The following is a 24,967-nucleotide window of genomic DNA, read 5'->3' as shown; positions in this document are numbered from 1 at the left end:
GGTAGCTCCTTCAGGCAAAGAGCCTTTCAGCACTGAGGTTCTTGGAGGCTTGGACCTCAGGGGTCCTCAGAGGGGACACAGGCTCCTGGCCATCTGGGCTCGGTGGATGGGCAAGGGGGTTTAGCACATGGTCCTCTTCCCAACCATGGGGTAAAGCATGTGACCACAGAGTCAACATGACACAAATGAGAGACGGGAACTTGTCCCCGTTCAGTGTATGGAGGAGGCCCTCTTCCTTGGGAGAGTTAAAGCACAGAGAAGTTGAGCTGAGCTGAGCTGAAGTGTGGAACAGACAGGAAAGCTGAGGGCCTGGATCCAGCCATGCCTGAAGCCACACCCAACTTCATGGTCCAGAAACGTGTGCTTGCCACTAAAGTCAGGGAAAGAGGTTTCTGCTGTTTGCCTCGGAAGCCTTCAGGATGTTGAGCAGACCTTAGGAGCGGGAGGAGCACTGGGGATGAACTTGGGGTCCGTGGTGGGTGAACCCTATCTCTTTCTACCCTCCAGGAGAACCAAGCTTCGGCTGCCTGTGGGCATGTCCATGTGCAGCCAGGAGAAGCCTCACCAACCAACTCTGGCCTAGCAGGCATCACAGATGCCCCCACCCACTGTAGGGCCATTAGATAGCCCCCTCCTCCTTGGGAATCTAGAGACAGCTTGTCCTGAGCTGGCAGACGCTATGGCTTTGGGGGCTCTGTGGACCTCCTGCTTTGCTCTGGGCCTGCTGGGAGGGGGCTTGCTTCTCCTTCAGGCTGCACGTGGTCACTAACCCCCATGTCTGACTCCCAGGGCCACTGCTGTCCGGTGTCTCCTGGTCACACCCACCCACAGCCCCATGGCCCTCCAGGACAGCTCCACGGGCAGCCGGGAGAAGGGGCCATAGCCCTCCCTGGGCGCAGGGCCCCACAGTGCCTCCTCCTGCCCCACCCTTCTTTTCTCGGCCCCTGGGTGAACCCAGATTCCTAGGGTCATTCCTGGCGAGGGGAGACTATGGGCCTGGGTCTACTTTGGGGGCTGTCGTGCCCCCTCAGGGGGATTGCTCCAGCTCAGAGGTAGAGGGCGGCCAGGGCCCTGCTCATCACCGGGAGAGCTCTGTGAGGGCAGTGATAGGGGCAGATCTGATGGGGGGTGATCCCGGATATCAGGGGTTGCCTGGTGGGGGTGTCTGGGGAGCAGCCCCTGCCTTGTCTCCCACTGCAGTAACGGTGCCCCCGGCGTGGCCTGGCCTGAGTGGGAGACCGGCCCAGGACTGCCCCCCCATCAGCCAGCCTCTTCCCAGCTGTTCCAGGCAGTTCTACATCCCCTGGGGCCTTTGCAAAGCGGAGGATTTCCTCCTGCCCAGGCCCACAGCTGCGCTCACACGTGTGAGGGGCCGAGGGGTGGGCCGGGGGAGGGCCGCGTGCTGGAGCCCCTCCCCGGCCAGCCGGGTGTGGGGAGGCAGGCCGGGAACTGACACAGGTCCCTAGCCCCAATGGGCAGACATCCCTGGGCCTGGGGACATGTGCCCTCCTCTGACAGAGCTCAGTGCATGTCGACAGGGGGACTCAGGTCCCCAGTCATTTGTGAACATTTCATTTTGCACTGGGGTCTCTGCATTCTTTCCTGGTGATGGGGGTCACAGGGTCAGGAAGCAACCCCACCAGCAGCGCTGAGTCCCAGGGGGTCATAGCCCTCAAGGACTCCTCCCAGGGGCCACCACACTGCCTCTGTGTGGCGCGGGGCCTGGTGCTGTCCGGGGTGCCAGAGACAGGCTGCCGCTGCTGTCACCCCATCACCCCGATCACCCAGCCAGCGTCCTCCTGCCCCTGGAAGAGCTGACAGCACCCAGCAGGCAGGTGGGCACCCCCCCCTCAGCTGATCCCCTGTGCCTCCCGCCCCCACACCCTCTCTGCTCTGCCGGGATCCAGGTGGGAGGGGAGGCCAGGCCCAGGGCGCTGGTTCTGTCCTTGGTGGGGGCTGGGTGGGGCCAGGGAGCTGGGCCACAGCAGTGTCATTTAAATTAAGGAGCCCAGGGCTCTGCTGCTCTGAACCAGATGACCCAGTTTTGGTGGAGAGGAGCCAAGAAGTCCTGAGATCCGGGCAGGAGGGGGATGGGCCTCCCACCCCTGTCCCAGAGGGGTGGCCCCAGCCCAGGAGGGGCAGACCTGGCCATGCAGGTGGCTCTAAGCTCCCTAGGTCCTGAAGTCACCTGTGAACCCCTCCCACTTGATGGAGGCCTGCACCCGATGCACATGCATGCTGGGCCCCACGGTGGAGGAGCTTGGCCTCCCTGGGCCTCAGTCTCCCCACCTGGGGCCTGGGACGGACCCGCAGGGCTCTGGTGTGGAGAGCAGGGCCCACATCCGTGCTGCCGCAAGGACCGTGCATGGAGTCCAGAAAGCCCCCAGCCTGCTCACAGACATTGCCTCTCAGAGAGTGCCTCGCCCCCCCCCCCCCCCCCGCCCCACGGCGAAGCCAGCCTCACCCAGTAGGGGCTGCCAGAGGGCTTGGTCTCTAGAGCACCAACCGGAGATGGCCCTCCGCAAGGTGAGCCACGGAAGCAGTGACATGAGGCCCAGGCTTTGCGGCCAAAGCGCCAAGCCCGTGCGTCTGGCCGGGGCACCCGAGGGGCAGGCCCAGGGGTGCCGGTCACCCCCGTGGAGCTGCCACTGGCCCCGGGCAGCTGCGTCCAAGACAAGGCATGGTAGAACGATCTAGCCGGAATGAAGCTCTTAATAGGAAAACCACGTCTTTTGAGGGAAAATATGATCCGCCGCCAGCCGGCGCGTACACACGGGGGTCTGGAAAGGAATGAAATCCGGAGAAACAAACGGCTTCGTGCGGGGCTGCCTCAGACTTGCTGCTGAAGTATTAAACTCCTGAGCAGGGGAAAGTGATAAAATAAACATCCGGCACCCCAGCCCCTCTCAGAAGCAAGGGGTTCCCGGAGATGGGAAATCCAGACTGCGCGGAGAGCCGCTCTATCCAGTTAAAACCCTCCAGCGTTTGTTTGAAGATGCTGCGGAGAGCCGAAGCCCAGATAAATCACCTGTTTGAAGCCGGCTAGACACCTCGTGGCGGGGCCTGGGCCGAGGGCGGCTGATGGGTCGGGCGCCGCACACAGTGACTCTTGTCACTGATGCCAGGGGCTCTGAAGGGGCCGGATCCTGTCTGCCTGTTGTGTCCGGCCCAGGCGTCCTGTGGTGGGGGCTTAGGAGAGGACCGGGCTGGGACAGCCAGGAGGCCCGGCCCTCCTCTGTGTGCCAGGCAGCCCAGGGAGTCGGCTGGAGACCTGGGGACCCAGAGCCCGGGTTGCCAGGGGCCACCGCAGTCGGTCTGTGTGACCTGCCAGAAAGTGCTGAGCGGTAGCTGCTCCTGGCTGGGTGCTGTTTGGGACGGATCGCTCCCTCTCAGCCACTTGGCAAACGCGGCCCCCGCGGCCCCACTCAGCGCAGCCCCAGGACAGATGTCGCTGATCGAGCCCCACGCTCCTGCGAACTAGCAGCCCGAGAGACGCACTCCTCTGAGCCCGCTCGAGGGAACAGCGCATCTTCCCTTTGCCCACAAACCCTGCTCTGAGCCTGCATCTGCCTGGAGCCCCAGCCGCCCCCCACACGCCCTCCACGGAGAGCTCCCACTCCGTTCCCGAAGGTCAGCCCTGTTGGCGGCCCTGTGTGGGGTGGGAGCTGGATGTCAGGTGCCGCGGCGGCTCCGTTTTTCGCCTCTCCCACTGGGTGGTGAGTGAAGGTGACCAGGGCTCAGCCCCCCAGGACCCATGCTGCCCAGCCCGCCCCGAGTCCCCACGGAGCCTTCTCTCTGGGTCCCCAGCCCCATCCTGAGCCTGTGGGTCCTGTCTGCCACCCTCTCATGGTGTCTCCAGATTCCACTGTCTGTGCCCCCGTCCCCAGGGGTCACCACCCTTGAGCTTGGTCAGGGTGTGCGTTAACTCCTTCTTGCTCATAACTGGGGTTCTGGGAGGGAGGCGTGGGCTCTGGGGCAATGAGTGGGGGAATGTGGGCATGGCTTGGACTTTGGAGCCCCCGACGTCCGTCCGTCCATCCATCCATGGTGGGCGTCCCCAAGCTGGACAGTCTCTGCTCCCAGGACAAGTCATCTTGTTAACAGATGGGTTTGAACCCTCAGAGAAGCACCAGCCCTGCCTAGGGACCTGCTCACATGCGAGGACCATGGAGGCCCTCTGAGCTGGGTCAGTACTTACTGGCGTCAGGGATGAGACCACAGTTCCCACATGCCAATGTCAGGGGCACAGGGCAGCCAGTGGAGAGTTCAGAGGTGGCCTACCGGGTGCCTCCGGGGCACTGGGCCCCAAAGGCCAGAAAGCCACTGAGCAGTTTCCTGTCATGTCCAGGGATGGATGAGGCATGTGATAGGGTCCTGGGGCCAGTGTGAGCACAAACTGGGGGGCGGGGCTTGAAAACAACACTAGTTCATTCTCTGATAGGGCAGCACCCGTCAGAGGCACCCCAGAAGGGAGGAGGCCTCCCAGGTCAATGTTCACAAGTGGCCCGACAGCATAGGGACCCTCTCTGGCTGTGGCTGGGGAAGATGGAGTGGATGGTACTGACAGGCTTACAGGTCAGGGAGGATGCTCCGTCCCAGGCCTGGAGGGAGGCAAGCAGCTGAGTCTGCACCGAGGTGGGCTCCCCAGGCTGCCTGCTGCCGGCCACTGACTCCATGTGCCCTGCCCCCTGCCCTGGGGACCCCAAACAAGGCCCTCTGTCTGGGTTTGCACCTCTGGCCTCGAAGGGCTGGCTGGTGTGTCGGCCGTCAGAGGCCCCTCCCGGCTCTATCACTAACTAATGCGTGCTCCACCAGCCCTGCCCACAGGCCCGCCAAAGGGGCCCTGACTCCTGCTGCCCAAGGCCCGGGGTACCTTGACGCCATCGCAGCCCAGGGCCCCCAAGGCCTAGCAGATGAGGCCGAGGGGTCCCTAGACCCCCGGGACTGGCCCTTGGCAGACAGCGCTGGGCCATAGAGGGCACACCTGCTCGGGGTAGGTGGAGGCTTCCGGCCCTGCAGCTGCTGGTCCCCAGGACAGACACGGCCTCCCCAGCAACAGCTGGGCCGGAGACAAGAGGGCCAGGAGAGCTCGGAGCCCAGAGCCCAGGCTGCCCCACTGGGGGGATCGGTTACAGTGGCTGCAGATGCTTGGGGGACGAAGGCAGAGGGGGTGAAGCAGGAAGGAGGGAGAGGGAGATGGGGGAGGGCCTGGATGGGGAGAGCACGGGCCGAACCCTGCCCATGCCCCTGCATGTGACACCAGCACCCCCCGGATGCAAGGCCACATGGACACAGTTCCTGGGGCTGTGCGACCCCCATCCCGGTGTTCATCCTGCTCCCAGGAAGCTGTCCCCTTGGGACTGTTTACTCCTGATGATGTCTGGGTCTGAGTGTCCACTCAGATACCATGGCCAACCCCACGGCTGGTGCTGGAAAACCCTCCCCTGGGCAGCAAGCATCAATACCCAGCAGCTGTCCTGAACCCCTTCCCAAGGGTGACATGGGCTGACCCGTGTCCCAGGGACTAAGTAGGGGTGGGGCAGGTCTGGGGGCAGAGCAGAGACCAGGCAGCCTCCGGGAGGGGCATTGTAGGGTCGGGGTGCATGAGCAAAGTGGGGGATGCTCACAGATGTTTTCGGTGTCCAGGAAGGTCAGGGGGCCAGGAGAAGGCTGCCCCTGGGTGGCATGGCCACTGGGGGCCCCTTGGCCAGGGCCACACCAGCATCCCACAGGTGCTCAGCAAATGTTTGCAGACTAAGCGAGCATTGGTGCGGTGAGCACGGACGGCACAGCCTTGTAAACTTACTCCTGTCTTGGTCCTGAAGCCCGAGTTTTGGGGGTTCCCATCATGACCACAGGCAGAGCCTCCCCAGTGGCCACCTGACCACAAAATTCAGCCTCCTTCAGGGTCGAGGCAGGTGGGTGGTCAGACTCGTGCTGGAACGCCTCTACTCCTCTCGCCGCTGAGGAGTGAGCCTGCGCGCCCACCAGGCCCCCTCCAGCAGTGGAGGCCTGCCCACCCACCCGGGGGCCCGGAGGCGTGTCTCCACAATGTGCCTGCCAGGAGCCCCTGGCGCCCCGGGATGCTGGGGCGCTGTCCACCTGCCCAGCTGGCCACAGTTTGGTGAGGGACAGGCTGACGGTCAGGGCCAAGGACTCCCTGGCCAGGCCAAATGGGGCCGAGCGGCCGGTTCGGGGGATTTGGGGATTTTGAACCAGCTGCTGCGGCAGGTGTGGGCAGCCCGGCTGAGCAGAGTCCACTGGCCACCGGGAGGGTCGCCAGCCAGCTGCTGGAGGGTGTGGGGCGGCCAGGCTGGCCACTCGCCCGGGCAGCAAAGCCAACAGAGGGTGGATGGGGCTGGGGGCTGCAGGAGGGCCTCACACCCCACGTGGTTCCCCACCACTCCCCACTGGAGCAGGATGGCACCCCAGCTCCTCCGCGTCCTGGCCTGAAACCCCAGATTCTCAATCTGGATGACGTGGGAAATCCTAACCAGGAAGCAGGAAGGACATCCCCCTCCCCAGTCCTCAAATCTCAGCCCAGACCGGATGGTGCCTCCCCCTCACTTTGTGATGGGAGCGTTTGTGAACCACTTGCGCCTCCCGGTGGCAAGTGCCTGCTTTGTTCCAAGGGATTCTGCGGATGGGGGCCCAGAGATCCAGGAGTTTGGGCCTGGGGCTGGCAGCCCTGTGCTGTGGTCCACTGAGAGCACAGAATCACAGGGGTACTGCACTCTCCCTGTCCCCCCTCAGGGGACATTTATGGCCCCTCTCAGGGTCGCAGGCAGAGCAGGTGCCTGGTGGGGGCAGGTTTGGGAGGGCTGAGGAGGAGGGAACAAAAAGGAGGCTGCCTCTGGCCGGCGTCCCCAGATCTGGCCCCAGAAAATGGTCCCAGTGGCAGAAAGGAAACCTGGGAAGGGTAGAGGGCTTAGGAGCACTTGGGCCTTGGGCAGTCTGACATTAGCCGCCCTCCTCCTGTCGTCAGGTGGGTCCAGCTGGCCCCCAGGTGACAGGCCCCAGCTGTCCCCCATGCAGAAAGGGGGAGCACCTTCAGGAGTGGACGGAGCCTTGCTGTGGACTACTGGATGCAGACCTTCGGGCAGGTCCCCCTCCTCTCCTGGTGGGTTCGTGCCATCCATACCTAGGGCTCCTGACGCCCATGGCACTGACCCTCAAGGGAAAGGCTCATTCCCCGAGGGCTGTGGGGCAGGGGACAGTGCTTGGGGGGGGGCACTGGGGAGGGATACACAGGCTCCTGGAGGTCTGGGAAGGACAGACTTGGGCCTAGGGGCAGAATCAGGGCAGGGCTGTCCTGGAAACTTGGGGTGGAGTGGACAGGAAGAGCAGTGATCGTGACCCGATGTGGGTACTGAAGCTCGGAGAGGTTGAGTCGGCAGCTGAGGCCACACAGGTGCGGCCACGTCGTGGGCGGGGCTGGAAGCGGTGGGCGGGACCGTGGGCAGGACTGGGGGTGTGTGGGCGGGGCTGGAGCATGTGGGCGGGGCCGGAGGGTGTGAGCAGGGTCAGACACCCTGGGTTGTGCATTGGGCAGCGCGGGAGGTAGCGGGCCAGTGGGACCCCTACCCCAGCTCTCGTGGTTCCCGCCCTCCCCGTGGGGAGCCCTGTGGCTAGGGCGGCCTGGCTCCTCCGCTGCCCGCAGGCCCGGCTCCCGCAGTGACCAGCAGATGGTGCCAGAGGCCGGCGGATGCCGGGGCCTCGGCTGACTCCAAGATCCAAAGGCTGGGGACTGAGCGTGCCAGCCCCCCAGGTGTCCCCCAGGGGCGGGGCTTGTCAGGGGAGAGAAGGGATGCGCGAAGGCAGCTAGGGGACAGCCCCTGCCCGGGATCCAGCGGTGCCCTCATCAGCCCCTGACTCTGGCTCCCCCAGACTGCTAGTAGGTGGTCAGTTGCCCTTGGGGAGGGGAGGTGTCTTGTGTGCCGTGCTGCTGTGCCTTCTGCTCCCCCCAGTCCCCAGGTGAGGGTCCTGGGAGGGAGGGAGGTGTTGGGAGGAAGGGGAGGGCTGGGACATCCTCTACCCCTGGGGCCCAGGACAGATGGAGGGAAGGCAGCAGAGGGCATGGGGGGGGGTCCCAGAAAGAGGATCTCACAAGGGGATGGTGTTGGGGGCGGGGCCGATGGCTGTGAACTGAGCAAGGTGTTGGGAGACAAGGAAGAGATGGGGGCTAGACCCTTGTGGCCGTGCCCCCTCCCCTCCAGCCATGTCCAGAGCTTCTAATTGGTCCTTGGCTAATGCCTTAATTTGCTGTCCAGTCGGTTCTCAGTTCAGTTTGATGGCAGCATGGGCTGGGAAGTTTATTGATGGCTTTGGATGTTTCCTAGAAACACCTGAGCAACCCCTCCTGCGTCCTGGCCCACACCCTGGCGTCAAATGCCTGGTGTGAAGGGGTCAAGGCCAAGTCACGGGCTAGCGGACTGCTGACCCTGGATGCCCCCTTCTGCCTGCCCTGACCAGCCAGACCCTGGGGGTAGTTCCCAGACCTGCTTGGGAGCCCCTCTGGGACCAATGGCTACTCCTCTAGGCAGAAATCCTGCCAGCCCACCCGCAGCAGTCAGGGGGCCCTGGGGAGGGGCCATGCTGGGTAGGGGCTTTATGTCTGCAGCTCTCCTGATGGTCACAGATGTGAACACTCAGCATGGGGGGGTTCAGGGGCCCCCAGCATGTATTTCCGGATGGCCCTCACTGTCCTGGTTGGGTCTAGGTCTCAGCTCCTGCTCTCCCATTCTGCTGGGACTTTGCCTGTATCTTCAGCATGAAAATTCTTCGTTCTGCCTCTCCTCTGCCTCTCACCCGGTTTTCAGGGGGTGGGGAGGTATTGTCTGGGTGATTTTCCCAGGCCTGTCTCTCAGCTCCCTTCCTCGTCTGACTCCCCCACATCTAAACTCCTGAGTAAGCCAATAACCCTACCTCTCATCCTGAAGGTTCTATTTGGTTGTTTTGTTCTGGGTCTTTGTTTAAGCTATTACATTGGGTGTGATTTCCACTTCTATCTTGTTAATCGTTTTAGGCTGGTTGTATGATCTCTTCTGAACGTTCTGCTGTTACTTCTCGTTCTTAAAGTGCCCCCACGGTGTGAGCTCATCTTCATCGGGGATCATTTCTTCTGGGGTGGACACATCTGCCTTGGCCAGAGCCCAGGTTGTCTCTGTATCCTCTGTCCCCACTCACGGAGTTGCCAAGAGTGCTCCGAGGCCAAGCCCCCAGGGAGGGAGGCAGCGGTTCCCGGTACAGGAACAGACTTCAGCGTCCCAGTCAGAATTCAGGTGTGCAGCTTATCAGCTGGGGTGGTGGGCAAGGCTGAGCACCTCCAAGGCCATCTCCTCACCTCTAGGTGGTACCAGGCACCTCCCTGGTGGGATAATGGATGTGAAAGGCTCATCGTGGAGCTGGAGGCTCAGAGGAAATCTTGTTATTGCTTCCAGCAAACCCTCCCGTCCACCCCGCCCGCAGGTGGAGAAGGACCTGAGACCCCAGGGCAGCGCTGCATGAGACAGACCTTCAAGAGCCAGGCCCCAGCATCCTGCCTCAGACAAGCATGCCCAGCCCCGTGGGGTGACCCTGGTGACATTGGGGGCCGCTTCTCAATGGACAAGACCCCCTCTGCAGCCTGAGTACCCGAGATGGGGAGGGTGCCAAACCTGGGGCAGATGGGGGTGGGGTGGGCAGTGGGCAGCAGACTCAAAACTCAGGCCGCCTTTGGTCTTGCCGTTCCTAACGAAGTTAGAGACTACGGCTCCTGCATGCCTCCAGAATGATTCTGAGAGGCTCACAGAGCTAATGTGCAAATGGACGGTCTGCCAGCCTCTGGGGACCCTGCCCATTCACCTGCAGGAGCCTTCCCGGTGCCCTGCTGAAGCCTGGAGCTGGCACCTGGTCACCGTCGGCCACCAGCCAGGGCTTGGCTCTTGAAGAGCGGATAACAAAACTGGTCTGGCCCGTGGAGTGGAGGCATCGCAGAGGTGTTCCCTCCTCTTAGCGACGCCCTCCGAGCAGTTCCCTGGGGAGCCCAGCAGCCTGGTAGGTGGGGGTGGTGGGCAAAGCCCCTCCTTGAGGCTTTTTTTCCACTAGGGGATGAGCTAGTGCCCCCACACCACCCCCCATGTTCCACGTGACCCCTTGGCAGAGGTTGGTGCGGGGAGCAGCTATGAGCCCCAGGGAGGAGCTGGCCAATGACAGCCAGAGGCTCTGGTATGCAGAAGCTGGGGAGGGGGGTGAGTCCTGCTCACCAGAAGGTATGTCGAAATCCCCTCCCCTGGAACGGGAGCACGTCCGGTCTTTGCAGATGCTGTGACGTCAGTCGGTCAGAGTCTCCCTGGATCGAGGTGGGCCCTGCCCCGGTGGCCAGTACCCCTGGACAGAGGGAGAGCCCCGGACGAAGACTCACAGGAAGGGGAAGCAGAAGTCAGGGGAGATGCAGGAACGAGCCAGAGAAGACAGAAAACAGGGGCGAGGCAGCAAGGGTACCCCCTGGAGCCTCTGCAGGGCACAGTCTGCCGACTCCTTGGTTTTGACTTCCATCTCCAGAATGAGAGAATCAATCTCTGGGGTTTTAAGGTCCCCCGCCCCCACACCCCCTGCCTCGGGGTTTGCAGTCCTCGGTTACAGCAGTGAGCTCCTCTACCCACCTCGCCATGTGGCCCGTGCCCGGGACATTTGTCCCTGGAGCTTGCCGACAGCACGTGTGACCTGTGTGTGCTCAAAGGGCAGCCCAGGCTGGAGCTCAGGGACCCCCCCGCTTAGTGGGTGCAGGGGACCCCGCCTCACGCCTCTGCTGCCTGGATGCCAAGGAGCTTGTCCCTCACCTCAGTCCCCCACCCGGCTCCCATGGACCGGCATGCGCGAACCTGCATTTGTGTTCCTCCGCTGGAGACATGGTGACCAGCCTGTGGGAGCTGAGGGCGGCCGGCGCCCACAGGCCACTGTCCCTGTGGCTATAGGCCCCCGTGCCTTGCCACTGAGCTAGAGCAGGGCACACTTCTGTTTTCCTCCTGATGAATGACTTTTCTGCTGAGGGACTGTCTCCAAAGGCCATTTGACTTTCAGATATAAACGGTTGAAGTTACCTTGAGTCACTGAATTTGGATGAGTTAGAAAAGGGAACGTTCCACGGGCATCCAATGAGCAAAATGAACTTTTTTACTGATGTGAAAGCTGATTGATGAGGACAAATCAAAGACAACATTCTCCTTCTGATTTGCCCTTGGGTGGGAAACCAAGCAACAGGCTTCGTGTGAGTCAACACCAACACCTGGATATCGTGGAAAGCAGCAACACGCGGGTGGGTCAGCCGTGTCCGGTGTCGGGGCAGAGGGGGGTAGTGGGGAGGTGCAGGGGCACTCAGGAGCTGGGGCCTTCCACCCAGGAGCTGGGGCCACGGGGGACCAGGCAGCCATCAGGACGTGGGCCCAGGGCAGGTGCAGGGGACGCCCCCAGGATGAGGGAAGCTGGAGCTGGTCCTTGCTGCCTCTCCCAGCTTCCAGCGGCTCCAGACGATCCTGGTCTTGTGGCCACATCCCTTCCGTCCTGGCCTCCGCCTTCACGTGGCTTCTCCTTTGTGCATCTGGGCCTCTTTTTATAAGGACACTTGTCACTGGATTCAGTGCCTCGTGTCCAGATCCTTCATTAGTGACATAGGCAGAGACCCTGTTTACAAGGAAGGTCACATCCTGAAGTTCTGGGTGGACATGAATTTTGGGGGATAATGTTTCGCCAGGCGCTTTAACACTGGAGAGCCCATAATGGCCAGAGAACTCCGAGGAGGAGAGCTTCCTGGAGGAGGTGGCAAGGCTTGGCTGCCCAGAAAGTTGACTTATTTGGCCCTGGGTTCCAGGACTAGCATTCTTTGGGCAAGACCCATTCAGCCATCTAACACTAGCGGAGAACCTGGAGCATGCCTGCCCCATGCCAGGCCTGGCCAGGGGAGGATGTTCTTGTTCTGAGGATGGACCCTAGCAGGCCTGGGCAAGGGGGGACCAGGCCTGGGGCAGCAGGGGGCACTGTGTGAGTACTGCCTGCCCTTAGAAGGACAGGGGTCTGGGAGCGACTCCGCCGTCCTTCAGCAGGCAAGGGCATAAACCCCCGTCATCCATCCACACAACAAGCTATCACTCGGCGCCAAAAAGGAAGGAGCTGCGAGCCATGGGAAGACACGGAGGAACCTGCTATTGCCAAGGGAAAGAAGCCACCAGGGAAAGGCACAGGCTGTGTGATTCCAGCTATGTGACGCTCTGGAAAAGGCAAAAGCAACTCGGGCAAAAAAAAAAAAGGAAAGGAAAAGCAGATTCCTGGGGTTGGGGGAAAGGACGGGAGGAAAAGGCAAAGCACAGAGACTTTTCCGGACAGTGAAACTAGTCTGTCCCACACTGCGATGGTGGTTCCACGTCTCCGCGCCTTCGTGGGGCCCCCAGAGCGCCCAGCACAGGGCACCAGCCCTGACAGAGATGGTGGACTTCCGTGATTTGTCCTGCATCCGTATCACCCGTCGCCCTACCTCTGTGACAGCGAGCGTATCACACAGTTGACGATGTCCGTCTGGGAGACACCGTGGGCATGTGGGAGAGAGGCACGTGGGCACCCTCTGCCATCGGCCCGTGTTCTGTAACCCTAACACTGCCCTAAGAGAAAGGACATGTGGATCTACGCTGATTAAGGAAAGCGACAAGGGGACTAGTTGCCAGCTTTGGGGCTGCAGTTGGGCCATTGACCAAGCAGGTGTCCGTGGGGGCCCCCTCCTCGCAACCTGTCCCCTCCAGGCCTCGTCCTCCCTGGGGCCTGACTCAGATCCGGAACTTACGCCTCCTCCCGTCTGAGCTGCTCCCTGTCCTGGCTGCCTGCCGCCGGCTTCCTGAAGCGTCTGGGGGCGCAGGGTGGGGACAGAGACAGAGCAGGGGCGGGTGGCCCTTCTCCAGATGCCGCCTGGCCCGGCCGCCGCAGACCCAGGGCCCACGCCTCGCTGGGTTCCGGCCAAGCTGCTGTCCCGTCCTGGTGTCTTTGCTTACTTACTTACTGTTGCTCTAAGTAAGGACACAAGGAAGGCTTGAATTATTAGCATGGACCGTGCCATCCACGTCCCTCCCTGTGAAAGCAGGCGCAGGTGCCGGCCCCGCTCAGTGACGTCACCGGGCTCGCCCGCGCCTGTGTCCCGATGCCCGCGGCTCGCACACGCCTGCGCTGGCCTGTGAGGGGAGGTGGCCCTGGTGGCCCCGAGGGCGCGAGCGCTGGGTCTCCCTCTTGTCGGTGATACACATCACTGCGGCTGGCTTGCATGAAGTCACCTGAGTAGGAAGGAGGACGCTGGTGGGTCCCGGCCCCTCGTGGCCCTTGGAGCACTGCCACCTGCTGCCCACATCCCACAGACAGCGCCACTGCCCACTGCCCTGACCGCTCACTCCGCTGCACCCGTCCTGCACTCACCGGGTGGCCTGGGGGACGTACCCCACAGGTATAGCCACCTGGAACCTCAGAATGTAACTTATCTGGGAACAGCACCTGTGCAGACTTGACTAAGGTCTTCAGGTGAAATCATGCCAGGTTTAGCGGGGCCTGCGTCCGAGGACTGGTAGCTTCAGAAGAGGAGAGCCAGAGGGACACGGACACGGGGAGGCCACATGCAGGCATTGACAGAGCTGGCAGCGATGGGGCCACAAGCCGAGGGACGCCAAGGATCGCCCCAACACCAGACTCGGGGAGAGGCGAGGCCCAGAGTCTGCCTGCGAGCCTTGGAGGGAGCACAGGCCTGCGGACGGCTGATTTCGGACTTCCGGCCTCCAGACGGCAAGAGCACGCGTCTCTGCTTGTGTTAACCCCCCGTTGGTGGCCCTGTGTGCCAGCAGCCCCGGGAGCCACATGCACGGGGGGCGAGGGGAACACCCCAGGTCGGCCCCGCAGCCCCGCAGCCCCGCTGTGCTGTCAGAGCTCACTTAGAAAACGCCGTTCAAAGACCACGTCGGGAAGCAGATGAAGATTTGCGCGGCGTGGGGTCCTGAGGGACAACAGAGCCAGGTCCCCCCACGGGCCCGGTCACCTGCCTCTGCTCCAGCATTCCACTCCCAACACCCCCAGCACTCCACCTCTGAGCCCAGGGGCATCTGTGCCCCCAGCCATCCCCAGGCGCCGGCGCAGCTCTGACTCCCGCAGCCACAGATGGCGGGGATCCCGCGGGCTCAGAGCCAGCCCCACGAGAGCACACCCACTGCCAAGGCCTGACCAGCTCCAGACCTGCGTGGGAACCGAGACGCCAGCCCCGACAGGAGCCACCCACCGTCACCATCACCGTGTCCGTCCCGCAGAGACGCCCAGGGGCACCAGGCTGTGGGGAGCATCTTGGTGGGAGGGCGGCCGCCAGCAGGGGCGTCTGGTGAAGGCGGGGGTGGCTGCCCAGGGGGAGGCCTCCCACGTGATGGATTTGAGAACACATGGGGTTGGCAGAAGAGGGACAGCTTAAGGTCGCCGAGGTGACTGACCGCACCGTTCTGCGCGGAGGCTGTGGTCTGGGCTGGTGTGGGCACACTCTGGGTCAGGATTCTCCTATCACATGTGGCTGGTCAGACATCATTCAGTCTCTCGTCCCCAACAGGCTGGTCCTGGACCCCTGGAGGAGCCCGGCCGGCCAGCTGCTCCCTGGGCCTGGAGCTTGCACTGTGCCCATCTCCTTCGGGTGCTTCCTGTCACTGACCCCCGGGGAGTTCCAGGTGGTGGAGGTGGACACCGGTCCAAACCCCCTCGGGGCCGGAAGACCCAGCGCACCTCTAGAGCAGCCTGTGTGGGGAGGGAGAGCCACCGTTCTCCCCTGCCACACGGAATGTTCTGGAGCCGGCTGCCTCTTGCCCTCTTCCCCAGTGGGGACGTGTCTTCTCTCCCCGTCCTTGTCGCTTGGCTTCCAAGGTCAGGTCACCCTCCTCTCATCTCCCTGTACCCCCTCAGTCAGTCAGCAAGGAAAGCTCTGGTCTTTGCCTTCGGGCAAGGCTGACGCTCTCTGCCCGCTGTTCCAGTTCCTGGAGTTCACTGTCTGTGTGCCCAGGAGAGCCGTGTTTGCCTCTTTGTCCTTGACACCCCAACTCCTGGGCAGCTCTGGCCACAGGGCCTGCGCTTGTCTAGTTTCTGCTGGACCCACGGCGCCATCGGCAAACAGGGCGGTTTATGTCTTCCTCCACACCGTGGCTAATTTCGGAAGCTCACCACCTTCCTCCTCCCTCTCGTGGCCGTCATACCCTGCCACTGAGTCAGACCTGACACCTGTACCCAGGGCCAGGCATGGCCCTGCCCCAGGACCCGGTGTCCGGCACCCACGCAGGGCAGCCCTGGAAACGGCCACATCAACCACCCCCCCGCCCCAGACTGAGCCCACAGCCAGGGACACGGTGGCCTGAACGCCAAGCCAGCACAGCCGGTGGGGAGGTGGGGAAACCAGTCCCGCCTTATGGGGAGTCTCTGGCAAGAGTGGGGCTGCTGAGTCATCCCGAGAGGCTTCTACTGGGACGATCCAGGCCCTGCCAGAGCTGAGGCCAGGCCTGGACTCTCAGGGACCCAGCCTCTAGGACAGGGAGGGTCCCGGGGGGCTGCAGCTGCGACACGCAGCGTGGGACAGACTCAGTCCGTCCCCTCCTCCCAACTGCAGAGGTCCTCCACACGAGGGACAGCGGACGGGCCTGAGCAAGCCCCTGGTTGTGTCCGGGGACTTGGACCCCAGCCCACCTCTGCTCTGCACCCAGCCATGCCCCTTGCCGCCTCCGTTTCCCCACTTTCAAAGGAGGTAGCGGCGAGCTCTGCCTCTCACATCCAGGCCACAGGATGGAGAGGGTTCCACGTGTGGGCAGCTGGGCCCACCTGGCGTCTGACCCCTTCTCTCACAGGCCCTGGCATGTGCCCTCCGTCAGGGGGCAGGGGTCTGGCCACAGGCCTCCACCTTGACTGCCTGCAGTGCCCCGGGGAGGCGACAGCGGAGTGGGGCTGGAGCCCCTGCTGAGTCCCCCAGGGTGCTGGGGGCCATCTGAGGCCTCCCCTGGGCAGTGCAGCCCCCTGGGAGGGAAGAGCTGTCTTGTTGGGGGTGGGGCCCGGTGGGGTCCCAGAAATGGGGGGTGCGCTGAATGTGCGTCTCTGCGGGACGCTCCACCCAAGGCTTCCTCCTCCTCTCTCCTGGAGCCGACCCAGGCTGTGGACCCTTTACCAGGGGCTGGGTCTCTGCTCCCCATTCCACACCCAGGCCTGGATGGTGCGGGCACAGCGTGGTGCCCCATAGGTGCCCACGGGCTGAAGCCTCCCCTTCGGAAACCTGGGGTAGCCTGGGAAGCTGCATTCAAAGTGCCCCGTCACCTGGTGCCCCCTGAAGCCCCAGACCGTGGCTAGGAATGGCAGCCAACCACGACCCACGCAGAAGGCCCGGTGCTTCCCGGGAGCCCGGGGTGGAGGGGCGCACACACTCACTCACCAACACTCACGGCCTCTGCAACCAGGACAGACATCACGGAGAGGATGTGGTGTGGGAGCAGCGGGTGGCAGGGCGACAAAGAACCATGGTGCAGCAGCCAGGGTGGGGGGCTTCCTGGAAGAAGGGGCTTTTGCATAGACATGTTAATTAACTGGTGTGTGCTAAGCGGGGATAGGGCTAGGACAAAGATTTGGTCTCCAAGGAGGGGAGAGAGGGCCCCCCTGGCCAGAAGAGAGAGAAGGCCTCCTGTCTGCCTCCCCAGGGCCCACCCCAGCCCAGGGACTCTCCTGGGGACACACACAGGGGCCTCCGGGGTGTCTCTAGGTGAACCAGAGTCAGCCTCCGTGCCTGGTGAATAATCAGAGGGAGGCTCAGCCAGAGGCCCTGGCAGGCTCAGGTGGCTGTGAGGGGGAGGGGAGGCAGGCTGTGTCCCATGGCTTCAGCCTCAGACCCCACACAGGGGGGAATCGGGACCATGGCGGGGCTCACAGCCAGGATGGTGGTCCTCATTCAGGCGGGCTAGGACTGTCCCTGGGGAGACCATGGGGCCACCGCCCCGTTGCCATGGCTCCCACTAATCCTCACCCTTCACTCCAGTGCTGTCCTGACCTCTGCAGAATGTACCCAGATGTCCTCTCACCTGCTCCTCCTGGGGACTCACGCCAGGAGATGGGGCAACAGGGGGGTGGGCAGGAGGGTTAGGCGGGCCACCTCTCCGGGCGCCGTCCTTCCTTTCCCACTGCAGCCTGCGCGGCAGCACCCTGCTGAGACCACCCAGGGGCGAGGCTGGCTGGCTGGGGAGGGGGTCTGTGTGCTTCAGGGAGCAGTCCAGCCTCCCCCTGTGGAGCCTGCAAGAAAACAGGCCCTCGCCTCCAGGCTGGACTCCTTGGTTCCGTAAATGTTTTTCCTCGATGAAACAAATAAGTCATGCTCCTTCCACAAGATGTGACATCTCAGAAAAGCACAGAGAAGAGAAGTACTTCTAGATGCAGAGTCAGTGTGCTGCCAGGCCCCCTGCCCGACACACAGCGTGTGGCTCTTCTGCATCTACAGGGAAGGGTCCTGGTGTCTTGGGGTTTCTACCATCTAGGGGCCCCCTCTTCTTTCAGCCAGTGGCCAGGCTCCACCAAGATGCCATCAGGGTCAGGGCGCTGGGGGCTGCTTCCTGGTGTGGGGAACGTCCAGACACCCACCTAGCCCTCCTGCTTAGCAGAGCACAGGTGCTCAGAACACCGGTTCCAATCAGCAGCTCAAAGTGAGGCCACCTTGACCCGCAGCCACACCTGCAGCACCTGGAAACTTGTCCGAAAGGCAGATTCTCAGGCCTGCTGCCCCCACTCCCCAGTCTAAGACCCCAGGTGTGAGACCCTGCAACTGTGTATATTGATCAGGTGACTGTGATCCCTGCCAGGAGGAGACCCTACAGAGTGAAGACAGCATCGGGGACATCCCCAAACCATGCAGCCAGCTGGGGCCATCCGGTGCCCCTCCACCGTGCCCTTCCACCGCCCTGACCCCCCATCCCTGGCTCCGTTCATTCCACGCGTCTGGCATAGGCCTCCGGCGCTTTTCCCAAGGGAGGACCACCTCCCCATCCTTAGACTTTCAAGAGGGTGCTACGGGGGTGCCCCTCTGGCCCTGCTGGGGGCGGGACCCTCCCAGCTCAGGATGGTGGCCAGGGCGGACAGAAGAGGAGGAGCTGGGGAGCGCCGCTCTCCTAGGAGCGGGTGGGGCAAACGCTGTGGGATGAACGTGCGCTGGCTTCGGGAAGGACCGGGAACAGATCCGAGAGGCTCGGGGTGTCTAGTGTCGGCCCCGCCCTGCGGCCCCCCGCCCTTCCTCCCGCCGCGCTCGCCCCGCCTACCAGCCCGCGCCCCGAGCCCCGAGCACGGAACCCAACCCGGAGTGAGCGCAGCGCGGGCACTTGGCTCCCGCCGCCGGGTGAGTGCCGGGCGCCCCTGCCCTCCGCTGTGGCCTTGGCCGTGCAGCTCCCGGTTACCCCCTGGGGGGTCTTAACTACCCTGCGCTAAGCCCCGCGCAGCCCCGGCCGGAGGCGCCCCCTGTCCCCGCAGGCGCTTTCCCTGCTTTCGCCTGGGGCTCACCTGCCACTGCCCGGGGGCCTCCCTGCCCTTCCGTCTGCTCCCCAGTCTGGGTCGCTCCGTCCCCTCCCGCTCCCCGGCTGCTGTCTCCTTTGCTGCACCGGGTGCTCCCGGGTCAGGGCCGAAGCAGCAGGGAGACTGGGACGGCCGCTCTGCCCGCCGCGCCTCTGCCGGCCCGACCTCCTCGCGGTGGGCGCCGCCGCTGGGCTCTCCCCGAGGCTGGCGGAGGGTGGGCGGCGCGCCTGGGGTGGGTTCATTCCTTCCGAGACTGCGGCTTGGGGGGGTAGTAGAGTGGGAAGCGGAAGCCGAGGGAGAGCGAGGTGCGGGGCGCACGGGGAAGCGGGTCCGAGGGCGCGTGCGCGGGGGGGCCGGGGCACGGGCCAGTTGAGGTGGGGTCCGCCGGCGCGCACCGGGGGAGGTGGGCGGCGAGCTGTTGGACGGCGGCGGAAGAGAAGGCCCAGCTTCTGGGGGTCCTGGGAGCGGTCTCCAGGGCTCGGCATCAGTGCTCTGGAGCTCTCATAGTCCTTCCCCAGAAGGGAGCACATGCCCTGAAAGTTCGCCCCTGCACTGTCTCCTCACCCGGGGTCCAGGCCGGGCCCTCGCCGCCCACCTGCCTGGAACACTGTCCCAGGCCTGCAAGCTGACCAGGGGTCCTGAGGAAGGGTGGGGGGTGGGAGCCCCAGCAGGCCAGAGAGTGAGGCGGGTCTGCAGAGAGCAGGGGAGGACGGGGAGCCTTGAGTGCGGTGGCGATTGATAGCATCAACGGCAATGACCCTCTATGGGTTCCTGGTAAAATGACCCAGATTTCCCAGAAAGTGTGCTGGAGATGAAACAGGGCCTTGGAAACACCTTGCAGGGCCTGGGCTCCTCACTGGGAATGAAGAGGGGGCTGTGCTGGCCAGCCTCCTGTTTGCTGCGCCAAGCCAGCCCACGCCCACCTCCCCATCCAAGCCAGGCTCCCCAGGGAAGGGACACCACTCTGACCAGAGTCAGTGTGCTGCCAGGCCCCCTGCCCGACAGGCCCTTGGGGCGTGTGTCGGGGAGGGATGGGTGGTTGCCACTGGGGGCAGGCCTGAGCCAGGCCCCCCCGCCCCCGCCATGGGGGAGGCAGGCCTGGATGTGGGGGTGTTGGACCATGCCCAGGGTTTGCCCCTGTCCTGCACAGGTGGGGGGAGCTCCAGGTGAGATGCGGACCCCAGGGGCACTGAGCCACTCCAGCTGTTGCTGCCTCTGAGTGGACAGTGCAGGCCTGCCGCCTCCTGTGGGGCCGGTCTGGAAGAGGCTGGGCCCCATCCCCATCCTCAAACCCCTGGGAAGCCTCAAGCACCCTTCTCCTTGGAGCCCAGGGCAGGCCCCTTTTCTGATGCTGGGGAGATGCTGGGCTCTTTGGGGCAGGTGGGTGGGGGCCATCACTTGGCGCCCACTGTGGCCAGCACTGCCCACGGCAGCTTGCACACCTGGGCTTTATTTCACATGACCCGTAAAACTGCACCCACCGGGGCTCAGAGCAGTGGGCGGGGGTGCGGGGCGGGCGGGCAGGGGGTTCTTCTCCCTGGGCTGTGTTGGTGGGGACCTCTGGGCCGGAGTGCCCCAGGGCTGGCCCATGGCTGATTCCACATCCCCTCCCCCCACTAAGTCCCCTGCTGCGGGAGGAAGGGCCCCAGGGACAATTTTCCACGAGTGTAATTTCTGTGACTAACAAGATTGCCGCTTCTGAATAATGGCTCCTGTAGAATTATGTTCCCAGAGGCCGGCGCGCCCATAGCGGCCTAATTTTGTTCTTTACCACTGTGCAGTCTGAGGGCTTGGGGGGTTTGGGGGGTTGGCAGCACGCCTAGGAGCGGGTCTCAGAAGAGCCCTGAGCAGCCTTTAGCCGCCCCTTTCTCCACGGGTGAACTGAACACCTTTGGGGGCTGCTGCTTCTCCCCCACCCAGCACCCTGGGACCCACATGGAATGAGCTGAAAGCCCCTTCTTGAGTATTTTTTTTCCCAAATGTGAGCAGGGTCCTGGGGCACAGAGACGAGCAGGTTGATCACCACCTGTGGGAGCAAGCCTGCCGCCGGCCACCCTCCCTGTGGGGCACCCAGGGAAAGGTGGGCCCCCTGAACCCAGGAACGCCCCTTCCACCTGGGGGAGCCCTGGCTTTGTCTGGAAATGCAGCCTTCCCCAGAGATCGCCCCTTGCCCTGTTTGAGTTATGGCCCCTCCCCTCTCCTCTGGTCGCCATGTCACGCGGGGGACGCTCAGCACCAGGAGTGGCAAACTCAGCCTGACGTGGGCAGCATCTCTTTCCCCTTCTGGTGAGCCCGCTCTGGGTGGGGACCCCAGCGTGAACGCGTCTCTCCCCAGTGCTTGGCGTCCAGAAACCACTGGTTTTTCTGGTCCTCCTCCAAGTTCTGCCTGGGTTTCTGTCCCGTTTCACGGCTGCCATTCTCTAGGATTTTCTCCGCACCCTTGATGTTGTGTAGGTGGACCCTGATGCTATTTGATCTGTGTTCGTCCCTGGGGCTGCTTTGTGCCCTCCAGGATCCCTGGCGCCTGCCGCTGCCCGTACCCGCTCGTCAGCCTGCTGCGCTCCCAGGGGGTCCCCTCAGCCCCGCTCCCATTCCCCGATTCTCTCTTCAGCTATATCCAGACAGGAGCAGATTCTGACTTTTGTGATTTTTTTTTTTTAAGTCCAGATGATTTTTCACACCCAAGAGTTGTAACTTTCAAAAATACACACTTGTTCATTTTACTTCTCAGACATGAGCCAAATTTGTATCATAATATTTTTATCCTTGCCTTACTGAGGATCCTACACATACTTATTTAAATAGATCTTAAACCCAGTACTTTTATTCCATCAGAAATGAAGCCACTGACCCATCTCTCCACCGCTGACTTTCTGGGGCACACGTCCTAGCGGCGGTTAGCCGAGTGAACTTGGAGTTGTGAGTGTCTGCCCAGCGGGAGCTGAGGGTTTCTTTCTGACACAGTCACTAGGCTTTATTCTGGGCTCCCCAGCTTGTCTTGTGGGTCTGGAGACCAGCCAGGCAGGGGTCTGGGGCGCCTCTGGGCCTGAGTAGCCCTGGCTGGGGCCCCCGGGGCTGCTGGGGTTCCCGGCTGGCCCCCGCCCCCTGGGTGACATGGCCCACTAGGGTGTTGTGTGCCTACACCCTCTCCCCTCTCCCTCCTGTCGGTGGAGATGCTTTTCCTCTCCCAAGCACCGTCGCTTTCATGAACCTCCTCAAACATACAGGAAACTACAAAACCTGTAAGGACACGTGTGCCCGTGACCTTGAACAGAGGAATTTCAGTTTTCTGCTCTTTCTCTGCAAAACCCCATGTACACCGCGTCCCAGTGGCTGGTGCCCACTCACACAGGAGCATTTCCTCCCAGTCGGAGGCCCGGGCTGGGGTTCTCTGTGCGTTCTCTGTGTTCGCTGCCTTACGGCACATGTGGAGGACCTCGTCTGCCCGTTCCCACTCTGCGCCCTCTGCCTGGGCCTCTGTCCGTGGCCGTGGAGGTGGTCGCCTGGAGTGTGTCTCTCGCCTCTCTGATGACGGCCCCCTGGAGCGGTTTCCTGCGTCGTCTCCTCAGCCTGAGACAGGCTGCCGCAGGGGCAGCTCTGGGGGAACCGACTCCTCAGGCCGGTCTGTGGGCTCTGCGGGGGCTCTCAAGGGGACCGTGCTCCTGAGAGCCTGGTGGACGCTGCCAGAGCCTCTGCGGCCCGAGGTCTGGCTCCTCGGCCGTGCGGAAGACCTGACACCCTCCCGAGGGTTCTGGGAGGTCACCCGGGAGAGCGGGGCCCAGCAGGTGTAACTGTGCCTCCAGCCGGCATTGCCTGGGCGTGGGGGCCGTGAGCCCGGCCGTGGTCCTGGTCTCCCCATCACCGCTCTGTCCTTTTCCACCTGTCTTGTGCCGTCCACCATCCTTGCTGGCGAGATGGGGGCTGTGAGCCCCTGAGCCCTGAGGGGATGAGGGAGGAGGAGGCTGCCCAGCCGGGCTGTCCTGGGGCAGGCGGGGCTGTCAGGACGCCTTCAGGGGAGCAGCAGATGACACAGCACCGGCTCTCTGCTCCTTCCTCCCCAGGTTGGTTTTCCAAACAATTTGCTTAATGTGACTCCCGGTGGCCGAGCTGGACACGAGTAACAATGTTTACTCGCCGCAGGGTGATCCCGTGCCTCCCGGGCAGGCGGGGCCCCGGGGGAGGAAGCACCCTGGGCCGTAACAGCTCTGCCGCCCTCCTTTTCTCCGCAGAGAGGACGCGCCGTGCTTGCGCTCACTCTGCCGGCCCGCGGCGGCCGCCATGGAGCCTCTGTTCCCGGCCCCCACGCCGGTCACCTGGAGCCCCTCCCCAGCGGTCACCAGCGCAGCTGGCGAGAACGGGACGCTGGCGGGGCCGTCGCCGTCGCCGGGGGCCCGCGCGGTGGTGGTGCCCGTGCTGTACCTGCTGGTGTGCGCGGCGGGGCTGGGCGGGAACACCCTGGTCATCTACGTGGTGCTGCGCCACGCCAAGATGAAGACGGTCACCAACATCTACATCCTGAACCTGGCCGTGGCTGACGTGCTGCTCATGCTGGGGCTGCCCTTCCTGGCCACGCAGAACGCCGTGTCCTACTGGCCCTTCGGCCCCGTCCTGTGCCGGCTGGTCATGACGCTGGATGGCATCAACCAGTTCACCAGCATCTTCTGCCTGACCGTCATGAGCGTGGACCGCTACCTGGCCGTGGTGCACCCCATCCGCTCCGCCCGCTGGCGCCGCCCCCGGGTGGCCAAGCTGGCCAGCGCCGCGGTCTGGGCCTTCTCGCTGCTCATGTCCCTGCCGCTGGTGGTGTTCGCGGACATCCAGGAGGGCTGGGACACCTGTAACCTCAGCTGGCCGGAGCCCGTGGGCCTGTGGGGTGCCGTGTTCATCATCTACACGTCGGTGCTGGGCTTCTTTGGGCCCCTGCTGGTCATCTGCCTGTGCTACCTGCTCATCGTGGTCAAGGTGAAGGCATCAGGCGTGCGCGTGGGCGCCCCGCGGCGGCGCTCAGAGCGCAAGGTGACCCGCATGGTGGTGGTGGTGGTGCTGGTGTTCGTGGGCTGCTGGCTGCCCTTCTTCGTGGTCAACATCGTCAACCTGGCCTTCGTCCTGCCCGAGGAGCCTGTTGCCGCGGGCGCCTACTTCTTCGTGGTCGTCCTATCCTACGCCAACAGCTGCGCCAACCCCGTGCTCTATGGCTTCCTCTCCGACAACTTCCGCCAGAGCTTCCGGAAGGTTCTGTGCCTCCGCAAGGGCTCCGGTGCCGAGGATGCCGATGCCACGGAGCCCCAGCCCGACAAAAGCGGCCGGCTGCAGGAGGCCACACCGCCCGTGTGCGGCTCCGAGGCCAACGGGCTCATGCAGACCAGCCGGCTGTGAGGGCTGCAGGTGGGGGGGGGGGGCGGGGGGCGCCCGGCGGCATCTGGATTCCCTGCCAGGCAGAGCCTTCCCCCAGTATTCGAGCCACCCCCTGCGATGGCCTGATGCTCCGCCAGGGCCAAGGCCGTGGTAGGTCCAGCAGTGGGGTTTGGGGATACAAGGGAGTGGGCGGGAGAGGTCAGGTGACCTGGGCCGTGCTTGCGGCATCTTGACCTTCTCTGTCCTCGGCCGGTGCTGCCCTGCCAGGTCGGGGCATGACCCCCCCATGTGAGCTGGGGACCACTTGCCTCCGCCCTCTGGTCCCCCGTGTCTCCTCACATAGCCCTGCACCGGCTGGCTACACCGAGTGTGAGTCTGAAATTAAAGACATGTGGATGCACTGGGCTCCCCAGGACCTGTGACCGCTGACTCTGGGGGTGGCAGATCAAGGGGGCAAAGCCGGGCACAGCTGGCAGGGCGGCAAAGGGGGGCTGGGACCCCAGGTGGGACATCTGGGGCTGCAGAGCTCTGTTGCCATGGAGAACCCCCACTGTCCATCCCCCCACCACTGGTTGGCCACAGTCACCATCGGTTCCACGGTGGGAGGGGGTTGGGGGAGGGGCTAGCAAAGTGGTGAATCGGGGTTGGAGAGTCGGGCCCCCCAGGCTTCTGGGTCCTAGGGCATCGGAGAGGCCATCCTGGGGAGGGGGCGGTCACCCACAGCCACCTCTCCTCCTCTGTCAGGGGCTCTGGCCTGGAGAGTGTGGGGGACAGGAGCAGACAAGGAGAACTAGTGAGACAGCGGTGGGGGGAGCGGTCCCCATCGCAAGCAGCAGCCGCTGGGAAGGATCTCTGTGTGGGTGCCTGTAAATGCCAGCCAATGCCAGGCCCCGAGGAATTCTGCGGTGCCCAGAGGAGAGCAGCCCTATCCACCCCCGGGGAGAGCCACCCGCCTACCACCCCCAGCCCACGATGGGGTCCCGGAGAAGATGCCAACTGAGGACTTTCTGAGATCCCATGTGCCTTGGGCCTTGGCCAAGGCTGGAGAAGGACC

At 63.6% G+C, this 24,967-nt stretch overlaps 1 protein-coding gene across 1 annotated transcript; it reads left to right on the top strand.

Annotated features, from left to right (window-relative positions):
* Positions 1-22,836: 22,836 nt before the first annotated feature.
* Positions 22,837-23,938, top strand: SSTR5 (somatostatin receptor 5). The gene has a single exon (XM_044233103.1). It carries the CDS (start codon positions 22,837-22,839, stop codon positions 23,932-23,934), a length of 1,098 nt encoding a protein of 365 aa, XP_044089038.1. The 3' UTR covers positions 23,935-23,938.
* Positions 23,939-24,967: the final 1,029 nt, after the last annotated feature.

The sequence above is a fragment of the Neovison vison genome, chromosome 14 (assembly GCF_020171115.1).
Source record: "Neovison vison isolate M4711 chromosome 14, ASM_NN_V1, whole genome shotgun sequence".
NCBI lineage: Eukaryota > Metazoa > Chordata > Mammalia > Carnivora > Mustelidae > Neogale > Neogale vison.
Note: the sequence above shows the minus strand (reverse complement) of the source record. Positions and strands in the feature narration are given on the sequence as shown.

Coding starts and splice junctions, on each gene's coding strand:
- SSTR5 (XM_044233103.1), top strand. CDS start 22,837: ATGGAGCCTCTGTTCCCGGCCCCCACGCCGGTCACCTGGAGCCCCTCC.